The following is a 15,764-nucleotide window of genomic DNA, read 5'->3' as shown; positions in this document are numbered from 1 at the left end:
AAATTCATGAGCAGTAAATATTGTGCTAGTATCAGTATTGAACCAAAGAAAGCAAGGCAGATGAAAGCTTTTAAAATTGACGCTTTTTATGGGTCAAATAGACTCAAAAAACTGTAACAGCAGCTGCGCGGAGGGCCCAAACAAATTTTGTCAGGGGGCCCAAGATTCCTGGCGGCGCCCCTGCATCCACATCACCTCGGACCTAACCTGGTTGTTGAACACCTCTTTTCTGATGAGGTAGGCCCATCAAAGATTTCTCTTCTTCAAGAAATTGAAAAGGGCTCAACTCTCCCCTCAGTTGCTCAAAAACCTCTATAGAGCTGTGACTGAGAGCATCTTCTGCCTCAGTATGACTGCGTGTTATGGCAACTACACAGACCAGGAAAAGAAAGATTTGGTCTGGATGGTGAAAACTGGCCAGTCAATCATGAGGAGTCAGTTATCAAACCTGGACCTAAATTACACTGGCAGACCGCAAAGAAAAGCCAGTTGTATTGCTGCTGATCCTACTCACCAGGTCACAAACTGTTGTACCGCTGGGAAATGGCACAGGTTACATAAAAGAGCATAACCATGCGGCTAAGGATCAGCTTTTTCCCCAAGAGCTGTGGAATCCATCTGTCCAACTTCTATCCTTTCTGGCCCCTACAGACACACTCTCACCCTTTTGCTGCAACATAAGGATGCTTATCCAAAATTAAAAAATTACATAGCTTTATGTGTCAATATTAAATTACTGTCATTTCTTGCTAGTCTTAACTTTCTTCATCTAATTGATCCTACATTATTCCAGCAAGATATCTACAAAGCATTTATGAACTTTGCATTTGAAACATGACATTATTTAAGGCTTTGTTTTGAGTAGTGCAATTTGCCATCTCTACCAGATGGCAAATTTTCTACCAACTGCCTCCAACAGCAGTTGGTGAACTGCTGTGGACCAGCAGTTCACCAACTGGAATGCAGTCTGCTGTGAAAATATGAAGAAGTCGTCTATCTTGTGCACCTACCTAACACAAGTTACAATGGCTAGACTTCCTCTATTATATATTAGGTATGTTTCTTATTAAATTTCGATTTTCCTATAGATAATGTTGCTTATATTTCTCTTTCTAGGTAAAGTTGGCTTTCAGCAAGTTAATCTAATCCTAGCTTGCTGTAAATTAATGTATTAATATATCAAACTATCTTACTGTAAGATTAGTGCTTAATCTTAAACATATTTTAAAGGGAGGTAAATAGATGTTTTTCCTAACAAATTATAAGCTACTGTCAAATTTACCCTTTGTGTTTTTTACTGAGAAATTTGGCTGATGTGACTTGTGTTCTTAGCTTTGCCAATTTTAGCCACAAAGTCTAATTTTAGCCCAAGAATAGTGGGGGGACAAAGGAAGCTAATAAAGACGTGTGAAGGGTGCTAACAAGGACCAGCCACAATCACATTTCTTAAAGAGCTGCTTCCAGGAAATGGAGACAACGAGAAAGAATAAGTGATCAAGTGAGAATGCATTCGCAAGTCAAGTCAAAGTTTATTTATATAGTACATTTACAATAGCCTCAACTGACCAAAGTGCTTCACAATAAACACAACAGCACAAGTAGATGAATGATAAAATAGAAAATTAAATAAGACAATTTTCAACTAATAATAATGAGCTCCAGTGTTCCACACAAAAAAAGGTGCGGAACACTGGATCCGGTGTTAATCCGCACCTTTTTGTGTGTTTAACTACTACGGCATACCTCAGCTGATTTCAACAATTCATATATCAAAACATTTAGCTTCTTCTGGAGAAGTGCACAATGACCTTTGATAATTTAAGCTACTAAACCTTTTGGAATATTTAAGCTTTTATGCAAATTTCAGCGTCATTGAAAGACATTGGAATTCTTCTGAATTCCACAAAATTCAGCAAAAACTTTGTACTTTTTGACAGCTTACAACTTCTACTGCCTCTTTCAACTTAGGTTGCAGTGTGAACACAGCCTGAAATGACCCAATTCTGATTTCTATGACATAATGAGACCTATATCCAATCTTTTCATGACCAGCTGAACAACACAGGTTGGATTCTTTTCGAATGTGACCCAGGCTATTTGATGCGAATCTGATACGGATCATGTATCTGATGCGTATCCGATTCAAATGCAACCCAACGTCCAAGTCTTATTCATCCAACCTGAACGTCACAATACTCGACAAATATCACTGTTCTGTTCTGTGTAAGCAATGCTCCACCGTGAGCATCCACGTTTACTTCCGCAAACACTGAGCACTTCTTTGGTTGGCGAAACACTGAGAACGCTGATGCTATTGTGCCCTCTACAGTGCTTGCGAAAAACTTTCAGGTCGTAGGGCCACTTCAAACTGCAGTGTGAATGCAGCCTTAGAAATTCCATTCAACTTTTAAACAGCTCACTAAGCTATCTTCAAATGATTCAGCTTTTTAAAATCTTTGTCTATAATTGCGATTTTGTTTTGTTCAGATTTTTGACCGTTTTCACATTTACAATGCAATCCTATGGTGGAATTATGACAGTGCATGTGACGTTTTTCCAACTTTTTATGTTTTTTGAGAAACAAAATGATGCTGTTCATACATATACATACATTTACTCTACAGTGCATCAAGACGTAGTCACGGGTGTCTGCTTTGAGGAAATATTAGTATCCTTGCTGTAGGATACTAATATCCTACGATAATATGTTTTCCTTCAAGAGTTTGTCATTGTCAAAAAAAGCAATGAAATTGTGTTTGGAGTACAACACTCAGTGGTATTAGCAGATTTCCAAGTAAAATGTATAAGAGGTAAAAGTGACACCAGTGCTTGCACATATACATCTTACAAAATATAAATAAGTGAACAGCTCCCCAACCCCATTAAAATAAATAAGTAGCCCCGGTAATTAAATAACCGTAATGTAAATGTTGGGCAGTGGTATTTCTCAACAATCCTGTAAATTCAAAAGTCTTATAGCCTGGGGGTATAGGCTGTTGGCCAGCCTTTTAATCCGGCCTGTACCTTCTACCTGAGGGTAGCCGTTGGAACAAGTGATAGGCAGGATGGTGGCAGTCGTGCAGGATGTTCTGCACTCTCCGTCGACAGCATGTGGTGTAGATGGTACTAATTTCCAGGAGAGGCGCTCCAGTTATTGTCCCTGTTTTCACCACACGCTGGAGTGCCTGCTGGTGTGCTTTGGAGGAGCTAGAGAACCACACCAGGAACCCATGTCAGAACACTACTGATGGCGCAGTTGTAAAAGTTCACCAACAGTGGTCTGGGGATGTGGTAGCTCCTCAGCTCTCTCAGGTAGAAAAGGCGTTGCTGGGCCTTTCTGACTGCAGAGACGATGTGAGTGCCCCAGGACAGGTCCTCTGTCATGATCACTCCCAGAAATGTAAAAGTGCTGACTCTCTCCACTGCCTCTGAACTGATGGAGAAGGGTCTGTGATGTTTGGGTTGTTTTTTCCTAAAGCCCAAAATCATCTCATTGGTCTTTTTGGTGTTTAGAGCCTGGTTGTTGCTTTCACACCATGAGGCCAGATGTTGCACCTCTGTCCTGTAGTCCCTCTTGTCGCCGTTGGGGATGAGGCCGAGAACGGTGGTGTTGTCTGCAAACTTGACGATCAGGTTGGAGGGTGAAGAGGCAGAGCAGTCATAGGTGAACAGGGTATAGAGCGGAGGGCTTAACACACAACCCTGGGGTGCGCCGGTGTTAATGGAAAGAGTGGAGGAGATGTTTCCCACTCTGACCCTCTGTGTACGTTTAGTAAGGAAGTCTACAGTCCATTTGCACAGGTTGGTGTTAAGTCTGAGATGCTACAGCAGTGTGTGGAGCACGATGGCAATAGCGTCTGTAATAGAAAATTTCGTTTTCAGTCTTATTTCATTCTTGAAGGAACTGATGATACTTTTTACCATTTATTTACTGATTATATCTGCTTTGTTTTTGTATTTCTGCAAGATGTTTGTCCATTAAATAAGTTTGCAGATAATGTTTAGCTGTTTCCGCAGCTGTGATAGCAGAAGACATCTTGGGTAAAATGCTTGATCTGATAATTGTCTTAAAGGACTGATGTGTGGAATGTATAGTTTGTACCCTGTTTGACCTGACCCCATGAACTGACAAAGAAGTGTTAAAAGTTCCTCCTGAAATCCTTATTAGCTCTTCATCCTGCCATAAAATAATCTCCTCCAAGAGGTGAGAGACAGTTCATGAGGAGGGGGTCAGGGTGTCTCTGTGGCCATCTGGCAGTAGAGATAACATCAGATTTTGGGAGGGTCTTTGTCTTGCTGTGACTATATAACGATGTGATGCGTGTTGCTTGGGGCTCTTCTTTTCTACAAGACACAGCAATTTTTCTAGTTTTGTTTCAGTTTCTTTTTTTTTTAATCAATATTCTGTATGCAGCACTTGAAGTTAAACTTGGTGGAATAAAATAAAGGATTACTTGTTTGTCTTTAAACTAAGTATAAAGTTTTATTCTAAAACTGTGTTGGTAGTTATAACTAGTCAAGTGTATTCCACTTGAGGTAAAAAAGAGCAATATTAATGACTTTATTACAGCATTTGATAGTGTACCATCACTTGATGACATGGGGACTAGTTATAAAGTGTTATTACATTGTCAAATACAGTTGAGATAAATGGCTAATCTTACAGTAATGGCGTGATACATTTAACATTAACTTACACCATGCTAGCATTACCTAAAATGATTGAAAGGTAAGGTAATTTTATTTATGTAGCACATTTTCAGCAACAAGGTGCTTTTATAGTGGTTGCATGGATGGCTTTAACCCACAGGTGTCAAACTCCAGTCCTGGAGGACCACTGCCCTGCAACTTTTAGATGTGCCTCTGCTGCATCACACCTGAATAGGANCCCCGTCCCCCCCGCTTCCTACGCCTATGCCTTAAATGATTGAAAGGTAAGGTAATTTTATTTATGTAGCACATTTTCAGCAACAAGGCAATACAAAGTGCTTTTATAGTGGTTGATGACTTGCATTGATGGCTTTAACCCACAGGTGTCAAACTCCAGTCCTGGAGGACCACTGCCCTGCAACTTTTAGATGTGCCTCTGCTGCATCACACCTGAATAGGATAATTAGGTCATGTAAATGTTAGGCAGTGAATGTAACTTTATTAACAATTTCACCTGTATGTAATTTTAGCATTAATGTAATGTTTCTGAATTATCAGTGTAAAATTGGAGACATGTAGAAATTATCTACACAAGAAGGAGGTAATTAAGCCATTTGATTCCAGTGTTTTGGTACATCTAAAAACTGCAGGACAGCGCCCCTTGAGGACTAGAGTTTGACACCCCTGCTTTAATAAATCTTCATTTAACCATCAGTTCTGGCTTTTTCAAAATTGCCTATATAGGCAATGTTTTCTTCTAAAAGAAAATTTTAATTTAATAAGAAACCTATTCGATGACAATCTTCTGGTTCCTTACACAGGAGGTCTGGCCGTCGTAACTTGCTGGGTAGGGCAAGATGAAGATTTTTTTATTCATATTTTCTGCAGACTGTATTTCAGTTGAACTGCTGCCTCTCACTGGTGGAGATTGAATATTGCACTTAAATAATGTCGTTTCAGTTTCAAAGTGCTTTAAAGACATCGTGCTGGAACACTGTTATATGAATAAAGTTAAAACTAACAAACGAATAATTTAATAGTAACTTTAAAAGTACATAACTTTTAAAGTTACTATTTAACTTTAGTTAAATTTAACTATTTAAATTTAACTAAATTTAACTACTCTAACCCTAAATGTCATAAATATATTTATGACATATTTATCTGTCATAAATATGTCAAATAAGTTTGACATATTTATGACAGATTATGATTTCTTGGTTAAAGTCAAATTGTCATGACAAAGCCATCTGAATGTGATGTCATTTTAAAGATGTTTTTGTCTTGGTTAATGTCTAGTTATAGCAGACATTATAAACAATGTCAACTTGGCATTAAAAGTGTCCTTATTTATCAAATGACACTTAATGACAACAGTCGCAAATATTCATGAAAACATCTTCATGGTCATGACAGCGTCATGTCAGTCTTATGCATACCCCGTCAAATAGTGTTACCCATTTGTGTTCAAAAATTTTTTTATTAAATATTTATTCATGTCATGGTACATTTAATTAATGATTTAATTATGTATTTATTTAATTTTGTCCATTTTATTCTTCCATACAAATTGGGGGGAAAAAAACTTTTAAAAAAATCTTTAACAATCCATCTTTCTAAAGGTCTCATGGGGCAAACTAACATGTATCCTTAGGCATATGCAAATTTTGCTTAGAATTCAGGCCGTTCTGCCAAAAACTGCTAAATAATTTTTTTTTACTATTTTTCACATTTTTCATTGTTATTAAAGTAAACTTATGATTTTGTGATGAACTAATGTTCATTTTTAACATGAGCGCTAATTTTATTAATCGTAAAATAAATGTTTTAAAGCAGCATTAAGTAAAGGGATCTCGGTTTATTTTGAAATAATGCTCCGGAAGCCAGGTTTGCTGCCTGCTGCGCTGATTTAAAGCCTAGTGACGTCTTCATGTCATTGGCAGCTATCCAGCGATTCATTTCCCCGGTATGACTCCCTTCCTCTCGGCCATCCTCGCTGACAATAGCGGCATCACGCTCTCCCAGGGAGGGAGTCACCTCCCTACCTCTTCGGCCTGAAGGGCCCTGACTAGCCGCCGGTACCCGGAGCTCAACCGGAGCCGGCTTTTCATCTCTACGTATCAGGTTATGGATGGAGAGAACCAGCAAACCACAAGTGGGGATTTCTGAGAATCCCGGTGCTCCGGATTCAGGATTTGAATGTCGCTTTTTTCTCTCATTGTAGTAATCATCCACTACAATGTCACGACCAAGGAGACACAACTAAAGGACCGGCTCCTCTCCCGATATCTTTGCTGGATGTCATTCTCTTAATCAGTTTCAGACGCTTTCAGCCAATATTAATTCCAGGATGAACTGAGCCGGACGTTCTAATTCCATCTGAAAGATACTGGGAGCAGATGCTAGGGAATGGGAGTTGGAGAGGTGATCAGAAAATATTTGTGATTTGTGGATGAGAACTGGTATCTGGATCGGATTCCTTGCGGAAAGACCCCGTCAGGGAAGGAGGAAGCAAGGGCAACTGCGGCAACCGAACCGACAACCGAGGGGAGGGGTGGGGGAGGGGGGAATCGAGACTGAAGAGGATGAGAAGATGGGTTTACTTTTTGGACTCTTGTGGCTGTTGACCAGCTTCCTGCAGGGCGTGCACAGCCAGGGCGTGTATGGTAAGGACGTCATTGATATTTATAACTGTCCATATTGCTCCAGCACTGCATACACCGTACAATATTACCGACTGCAGCAGAACGCCAACGCTTCCAACACCAGCATGACCTTGTGAGGGATTTGCGTGGTTGTATTGAATGCGTGTGTGCGCATGTGTGAAGGTCTGCACACACACACTCTCTCTCTCTCTCTCTCTCTCTCTCTCTCTCTCTCTCTCTCTCTCTCATATATATATATATATATATGTGTGTGTGTGTTAAAAATCTCTCCTATTGCCTCAGTTAGGTATAAAATAAATTAATCTTTTTTGCAGCCCAAGAAGTGATGACTACTTAAAAGCTGGCTATGGTAAAAACTGCTGATTTTCCCCGATAGGCCTGTATTGTGATAAAGTTTCAGGTTTTCTAATTGGTGTATTTGTTTCAAACAATATTTTAATCAGATTTTTTTTAATGAGTTTGGAGTATGCCATGGGTAATACTAGACCTTCAGATTCAATTTCTTTCTGTATTGGAATGCCATTCTTCACTAAATAGTATTGTATGGATCTCGGTTGTACCGCCCAATAATACTTAGTTATGATTGGACCTTTTAATCGCCCCTTACAATATGGGAAGTGTAACAAAGCTGGTCGAATTCTGGTCCCTTTATTTCTTCATATAAATTCTAGTAAAAGCAGCCTCCTTATAGAAAATAAAAATAAACAAGTCATCAAGTTGTGTGAGAGGGAGTACTGTCAATTTAATGGCATTGATTCTGCTCATAAGTGACAACGGCAGGAACATCCCCCTATGAATCTACTCTGTAATTTTATCCAGTAAAGATTAATAATTTGACCTAAATGTAATTTGCAATTCATTTTTTCAACTTCATTAAACTGAAATACACTATATTGCCAAAAGTATTTGCTCCACTTCCTTCAGTGACATCACATTCCTGATCCATAGGGTTCAATATGATGTTGGTCCACCTTTGCAGCTAGAACAGCTTAAACTCTTCTGGGAAGGCTGTCCACAAGGTTTAGGAGTGTGTTTATGGGGATGTTTGACCAATCTTCCAGAAGCACATTTGTGAGGTCACACACTGATGTTGGACGTGAAGGCCTGGCTGTCAGTCACTGCTCTAATTCATCTCCATTGGGTTGAGGTCAGGACTGTGTGCAGGCCAGTCAAGTTCATCCACGCCAGACTCTGGACCTTGCTTTTTGCACTAGTGCACAGTCATGTTGGAAGAGGAAGGGCCCAGCTCCAAACTGTTCCCACAACGTTGAGAACATAGAATTAGCCAAAATGTCTTGGTATGCTGAAGCATTCAGAGTTCTTTTCACTGGAACTAAGGCGCCAAGCCCATCTCCTGAAAAATAGTGCAGTCAGATGGTGGGAGGTTTACACCACTGCATCCGACACTTTGCATTGCACTTGGTGATGTATGGCTTGGATGCAGCTGGTTACCATGGAAACCCATTCCATGAAGCTCTCTGCACACTGTTCTTGAGCTAATTTAAAGGCCACATGAAGTTTGGAGGCCAGTAGTGATGGACTTCGCAGAAAGTTGGCGACCTCTTTCCATCATGTGCTACGGCATCCGCTGACCCCACTCTGTCAGTTTATGTGGCCTACCACTTGGTGGCTGAGCTGCTGTCGTTCCCAAACACTTCCATTTTCCTATAATACAGTTGACAGCTGACTGTGGAATATTTAGAAGCTAGGAAATTTCACGACTGGATTTGTTGCACAGGTGGCATCCTATAAAAATTCCACACCGGGATTTACTGAGCTCTTGAGAGCAAACCATTCTTTCACAAATATTTGTAAAAACAGTCTGCATGTCTGTGTGCTTCATTTTATGCACCTTTGGCCATGGAAGTGATTTAAACACCTGTTTCCGATCAGTTGGATAAATGAGCAAATGCTTTTGACAATATAGTGTATTACCTTTGATGGGTTTCTCCTTTCTTTCTCGGAGACTAACAGCAAGTTGATTTGCTTTTATTAACATTTTATTAACATTAAATGTTTTAATGGCATCCAAAACAGCTGGAATAGATACACTGAGGTGCAAGAGAAATACAATTACATAATCTGCATAAATGTAATTTATGTTCATTATTGGAGGAATATAATTATTTCAACAATTTTTTGCTATTGAAGTTGCTAGTGGTCCAATAGCTAAAATGAATAGCAGATAAAGGGAATCCTATTTTGATGTTTTTGGGTAATGAAATATTTGTATATTTAAAATTTGTACGGTAGGGTTTTTTCAGGTTGAAAATTTTGCACGAAAGCCAAACTTTTTTTTTTTTAATGCATCAAAAAAATAAGGTCATTCCACCTTGTCGAACGCTTTCTCACCATCTAGGCCAGTGCTTCTCAAGTCCAGTCTTCAGGCCCCTGCTCTGCTCTGCATGTTTTAGATGTGCCTCTATTCCAGAACAACTGGTCCAAAAGATTGGTAAACCATCTGGACCCAACCAGATTTCATGCCATCAATAGCTTTACTTATATCTTCTTTAAAATCTTCCTCCATATGTTCCTGAGAAATAGAGGAAATGTCCAGTTCATCAAAAAATCTACATTTGACCTGTAAGTTTTGAGCCATTTCAGATTTTAGTTCCTCATGATGCATTCTGAACTCTTTATTAATTTGTAGAGGGTCTGTTATTTCCTCCATTTTAATCAAGGGTATGTTTTTCCTCACTTCTTGTTATTCATTCATTCATTCATTCTGCCAAGCTAAAACATTACCTGACTTTTTTTCCCTGATCAAATGCACTTGTTTTAACCTGAGAATATCTGGTCCAGTTTTATAAACTAACAATTTGTTATAATCCACTCTAGTGACCATTAGCTCTTTTTCTTTCTCCAAAGAGTTAATTTTAAAAACTTGTCGCTGGAGATTTTGTATTTTCCTCGATTTAGACAAGGTATAACTTGTTATATGTCCCTTTTTAAAATCTTGTATTGCATTCCACTTTATACCTGCTGATGTTTGAATTATGTTATCACTGAAATAACTTAGCAAATTTCATTTGCTAAATATTTAATAGATCCTCCATCTAGCAGCGATGTTTGATTAAAGTGTAAGAATTTGGTTCTCTGTGTGTTATCTAGTTCCTGTGTTGTCTTCTGTTGTCCCTTGTTTCCCCTGATTACCTTCCTTGTGTATTTAAACTCACCTGTGTCCCCTGCTTCCTGTCAGATCCTAATCGTGTGTCCTGTTCCAGTTGTGTGCGCTTCCAGTGCTACCAGTGTCCGAGTACCTCGCCTCATTTCTCATCTGTGCTGCCTGGACGTCTGTACTTTGTGATCATCATCATTAAAACCATCATTTCTCACTACTACCTGGGTCTGCTGCACTTCCATCCTCACCACAATAACCACAATTCATGACATAAAGCCCCATCTTCGCACATGTTTTGAGATTTTTTCCCATACAATTATAACAGTTTTGTATTTTGGAGATAATTGTTTTCTAATATTAGGAAATAATCAATATGAGAGTAAGTCTGGAATGTTGCAGAGAGGCAAGAAAAAGCAACATCATTTGACTTCAGATATATCCAGATATGTACAAGATGAAACTAATAAAATTACGAATGACGTTTGTGTGCTGCTCTCCTGGAAGGGATGCTAAAGTAAGGAATAAATGTGTATAAAACTGAGGCTCATCCAGATTCTGACCATATGATCAGATTTATATCTAGTACTAATAGCAACCCTCGAACAATCAAATACTTATGAGATCTATCTGAAAATATGTTTGAATTTCAGTAGTACTGATCCAGCAAAGCAGAAAACTCAGATTTTAGATTGTTTTTGCCGCCAATATTTCTTTATCCATTGCCTCATTGCTATTGCCAGCATCAACGCTAGTATTGGTCTCCATGCTAGCTCCATCTTCCAACTGAGTTGCAAAATTTGCTAACTAACGTCCCCAATTTTCCTTCATCTTTATTTCTTTTACCGCGATTTGACAAATTTGCTCTCCGCCAGTTGCGGATCACACACGTTGGAAAAATCAGCTTTTTCTCAGATTTCAGAAGTTGAACGTGACTCTCTAGCTTGCGGCCATAACCGGAAGTTCTTTTTTACTTATTTAGTTACTTATGATGACCTACTTTAAAAAAAGTCTGTTTAGCTCAAAGTTAAATTAGAATGCTGTATGGGTGTTGAGCTAAGAATACAAATTTTACCCAATCCAATTGTTAATGTTTATCCATGATGTATGTAATTCAGAAGTTCGATGCTATAAAGCTTACCAGAAATTGTATGCGCTGTAAACAACCACCTTTCACTGCGAAGAGGGAAGAGCCAATCAGAACGAGGTGGGTGTTGATGTTAGTTCAGTATTCTGAAGCATGGTCAACACGGACTCAACGGCTTTGTTCACTTCATCTGCTGCCATTGCTAAAATTTCAGGTAGAATACAATTCTAGAACAGTGCAAAAACTGACATTACCATTAACATTTCCTTCTGTTCGTTGATTGGCCTGCAGAAATTCTACCAGAGGAATCCAAGTCAATGGGAGTCCAAAAGTTGTCTTGCAAAAATGTTTTTTTTACAGTCATGATTTGTGGTGCTTCTAGTGACTTTATTTATATTCTGTCTCTCAACAAATGTGTGTCATGGCTCAGGGACTGATTGGTGCATTTATGAAACAGTTCAAGAAAACAAAAATTAATAAAGCTGTTAAATATCATTAGATTAAACTATATTTCTTAACAAGTCAGTGATAGAGCATTGGGAACAATGTATTCCATTACAACATATCCATTGCTTGGATTTTCCCTTGACCCAGTGCAGGTAGTGTGTGACAGATGGACTGGTTAAAATGACATCACTGATGGACAATGTTTCCCCCTCCAAGCATGAAACTGTTGCTGAACTGAAGAGCTTCTTCAGTGACAGACTGCTGCATAAGCGCTATAGGCAATCTTTCCTCCCAGCAGCTGTTCCATTCTATAAGCATCACTTCTCCCAATAAACTCAGTAAGTGTTAATATCCATGCTGGTATCTGGGCATTACTATTGCATAGTTTTTTGCAGTACTAATTATAAAATCAATGCTCAAAGAATAATGCATATTATGTATACTATTTTTAAATTAACTCAGTTACACACTCCTCTAGAGTGGAGAATTGTAATATCTACAACGTATTTCAATTGAAATTTTGAAGTGTACAGTATTTTATTCTGTTTGTATATAAAATTTTATCTATTTGTGTGAGTTTATCTTCTCACACAAAGCATGTTGCAACATGAGCAAAGCATGTTGCTTTGCTGATGTTGCATAGAAATGTTCCCTTTGTAGGACTGTAAAGGATATTTCTGTTCTGTTCTATTGAAATACCTTACTTGGTGACATTGGAGAGAAATTATGTAAACTGAAAAGCAAACTAGATCAGAACAAGTTCATGGAGAGAACCTTTTAAATCAGCTGGACACATTTGATTTCCAGATTTAAAAAAAACATTGAATGCAAGAAGTTTTTTTCTAAAATGATCTGGTTCAAAGATGGCAACCTCTTTCTTGTTTAAATGTATTTATTTCTTCAAGACATCCATCCATCCGTTCATTATCCAACACACTTATCACTTGTGGGGTGATGAGGGGTACTAGAGCCTATCCCAGTGGTCAATTGGCGAGAGGTGGGGTACACCCTGGGCAGGCTGCCAGTCCATCACAGTTCCTCAAAACGTATTTGTTGAATTATTACCTATTAGATTCAGTGAATATCTTAGGTTTCATAGTCATTATAAGGATGAATATTTATCCCAGGTTGCCTAATGCTGCATTCACACCAAACGCGATGTGATCGTCAGGCACGTCTGGTTTACATTCGAAGTCTATGTGGGGCGCTTTGCGGTGCGTTTGATGCGTCTAGCGCTGCGAAATTAAAAGTGTTTTGAGCATGTGCAGAAGGGGGCACAGAGGTCAGGGCCAGCCCAAGCCTCCATGGAACCCAAAGCAAAATTTGATTTTGGAGCCCTTTATTTCTGCTAACAATGTTGATTGCTAGAATCAACAGTTAGAAGATTAGATCATTCACACACCTCCTATAAACTTATTGAATCTCTGATAGTGCTGTTTACATTATATCCTATCCATGTAGGATACATTTATCAGAAAGTCGATTTCTGGGCACCCATATTTGGTCCATGTATTTTCAGGCAGTTTGTTTTTTCGTTTGAAATGAAAAATGAAAAAACAGAAATAGTCGTTTTTCGTTTACTAAACCAAAATTGGATAACGGGCTTGTTATCCGATTTGTGATTTAGTGCACAAAATGAAAATGGAAAAAGTGGATAATGAACTGTCAATTTCGATTTTCATTATTTCATTTTTGACAAGTGGTCTGACCCGGAAGTCCTCTCTGTCCGGCACAATTTGCTTTTGCAAACTCGTCCAAATTGGCATGTAATTGATTTGATCATTATACCTTCACACAGAAAGCCTTATACTCCGACTTTGTTTTGTATATGAAGCTAATGGCTTCTAAATGCAGCTTCCGATTCAGTAAATGGCTAAAGGGCTAGTCCGCCCAATTTTTTTTTTACCAACCTTTAATCTGCTTTGATTTAAAAAAACAAAAACAAAAACAAACTCTTAAACTGCGACTTGAACATTCTGCCCATCATTCAAAGCCTTTAGTTTTTCCTTTCTGAATAGCATTAGCATACCAATTATAATCCGGTATGTTATGAACAAGCACGCAGAAAAGGTTATCCAAAATATAAAAATGTATCTATTTCTACCAGGTAGGAAATGTTTGAAATAATGTGCCAATTAGATTATTAAAAGCTTAACTAAATAAATATTTGCTATGGAAGAGGGTTTGGGAAAGAAAACAGGTCATCATTCTAACTTTAATCTAAAATAAAATCTTGCACATCAATTGGTGTTAGAAAAATGCTATGGGCCCCTCATCCTGTTCTGTGGTTTAACACCACACAATATTTTTTCACATTTTTATAAGTGAAGTATGACTGTCCAATTAGAAATGAAAACTTTTGTCCCCTTCATGAGATTACTTATAAATTATTGGTCTCAACTGACTAAACATAATGAACAACTTTTTAGTTGATTCTTTCCATTATTTCTCAGCACTGAATTTATAAGCAAGAAACATTAAAAGAATTATTTCATATTTAATTTGTATCAATCTATATGTAGCCAGAGCTTTAAACTCACATCTTACAAAATAAACAGAGACAAAATGTTTTCATAAAAATGTATTTATTACAATAACATACAAGCAGATATTCAGCCTGTGTTTGGGGAATCATGAAAAAATATTCCTATAATTTATGCATATAAAAGATGAGACGGTGAAGAAGATGATGTCAGGAGGAGGAAGAGGATCACTGGGAAGCTGCATCCAAACCTGGAGGTGAGGCTCTCCTCCTAAGAGCTGCCTGTATGAAACAATAAAAAATAAGTATTAAAAATAGTTCACACTGCACGCAAGAAGCCAACCAGAGGGAAGAATATATTTCACGCAAACAAAAAATCTGTATTTTCTCTTCTTTTTTATGCACTTCTTGTTACTGTGCACTATTTTATTTTTATATTTGTATCATGTTCGAATAAAATTTCATTTCATTTCATTTCATTTTCAGCAACAAGGAAATACAAAGTGCTTTATGGGAATTAAAAGGAAATACTAACAATAATAAACCAAAGGAAAGAGCAAAAGAAGGAAAATAATCTAATGTTGATCTAAAGTATGCAAAGTTGGTGCTCCTGTTGAAGGTTGCTAGATAACTGTAAGCAAGTATTCTCTGGACTTTCTAAGTACACTCTAAATTTGTACAAGTAATAAGTACTCAAAAGTTTAAAAGTAATAAAAAAAACTAAAATGAAATATGAATTTATAAACTACAAAAAAATCAGAGGAAGGGGACATTATTAACTGGTATTGGAAGAGAACACTGTGTCAATGTTTATAAGATACTAACATCTTCAGAAATGTCAAACTCTCCAGAGAGGAATACTATATTTTGTCACACGTATCAAACAGTATCCATGCAAATTCATTAAACTCTTCATGTCACACTTTGAAACGCTACGATCAGATATCAAGCAGCAGAATACGACAAGGTGACTTGCCGAGATCAGGCCGCAGTTAGCGGGGTAAACACACTCCACCCGGCCGCTGAGCCTGGAGCCGCCTGGCCCAGTTAGCGGAGCTACGCTGCTCCAAAAACTCTGGAGTACATTTCAAAGAAAGTGCATGAACTAAGTGCGTAAATGAAACTATGAGGATTACTTTCTACCCTAAAAGCATCTTAAAACAACTTTTTGTGACAAACTTACCTCCATTTTTCGCTGCTGGTGGTGCAGTGCAATGGTGGCCATCTTGCTGGTCCAGAGATGGGTATGGCTGCAGGATGCTTTGGAAAGCCCCTCCCCGGTGCTCTGGCCTTTCAAAATAAAAAAAACAAACT

The 15,764-nt window shown here is 38.2% G+C and overlaps 1 protein-coding gene and 1 long non-coding RNA gene across 2 annotated transcripts in view; one reads left to right on the top strand and one right to left on the bottom strand.

Annotated features, from left to right (window-relative positions):
* Positions 1 to 6,554: 6,554 nt before the first annotated feature.
* LOC103129735 (MAM domain-containing glycosylphosphatidylinositol anchor protein 2-like) overlaps positions 6,555 to 15,764 on the top strand; it is a gene marked incomplete at its 3' end in the record, with an annotated part of 82,601 nt that continues 73,391 nt past the window's right edge. The window contains exon 1 of the mRNA XM_007540917.2: positions 6,555 to 7,316. Within this exon, the coding sequence (XP_007540979.2) occupies positions 7,103 to 7,316 (214 nt within the window). The remainder of the gene's footprint in view (positions 7,317 to 15,764) is intronic.
* LOC107834281 (uncharacterized) overlaps positions 14,537 to 15,764 on the bottom strand; it is a 2,634-nt gene continuing 1,406 nt past the window's right edge. The window contains exons 2-3 of the long non-coding RNA XR_001660072.1: positions 15,634 to 15,740; positions 14,537 to 14,732 (exon numbers count right to left, since the gene is read on the bottom strand). This is a non-coding gene — a long non-coding RNA (uncharacterized LOC107834281). The remainder of the gene's footprint in view (positions 14,733 to 15,633; positions 15,741 to 15,764) is intronic.

The sequence above is a fragment of the Poecilia formosa genome, unplaced genomic scaffold (genome assembly GCF_000485575.1).
Source record: "Poecilia formosa unplaced genomic scaffold, Poecilia_formosa-5.1.2 Scaffold573, whole genome shotgun sequence".
NCBI lineage: Eukaryota > Metazoa > Chordata > Actinopteri > Cyprinodontiformes > Poeciliidae > Poecilia > Poecilia formosa.
The sequence above is the reverse complement of the archived record's forward strand: the minus strand, read 5'-3'. Positions and strand labels throughout refer to the sequence as shown.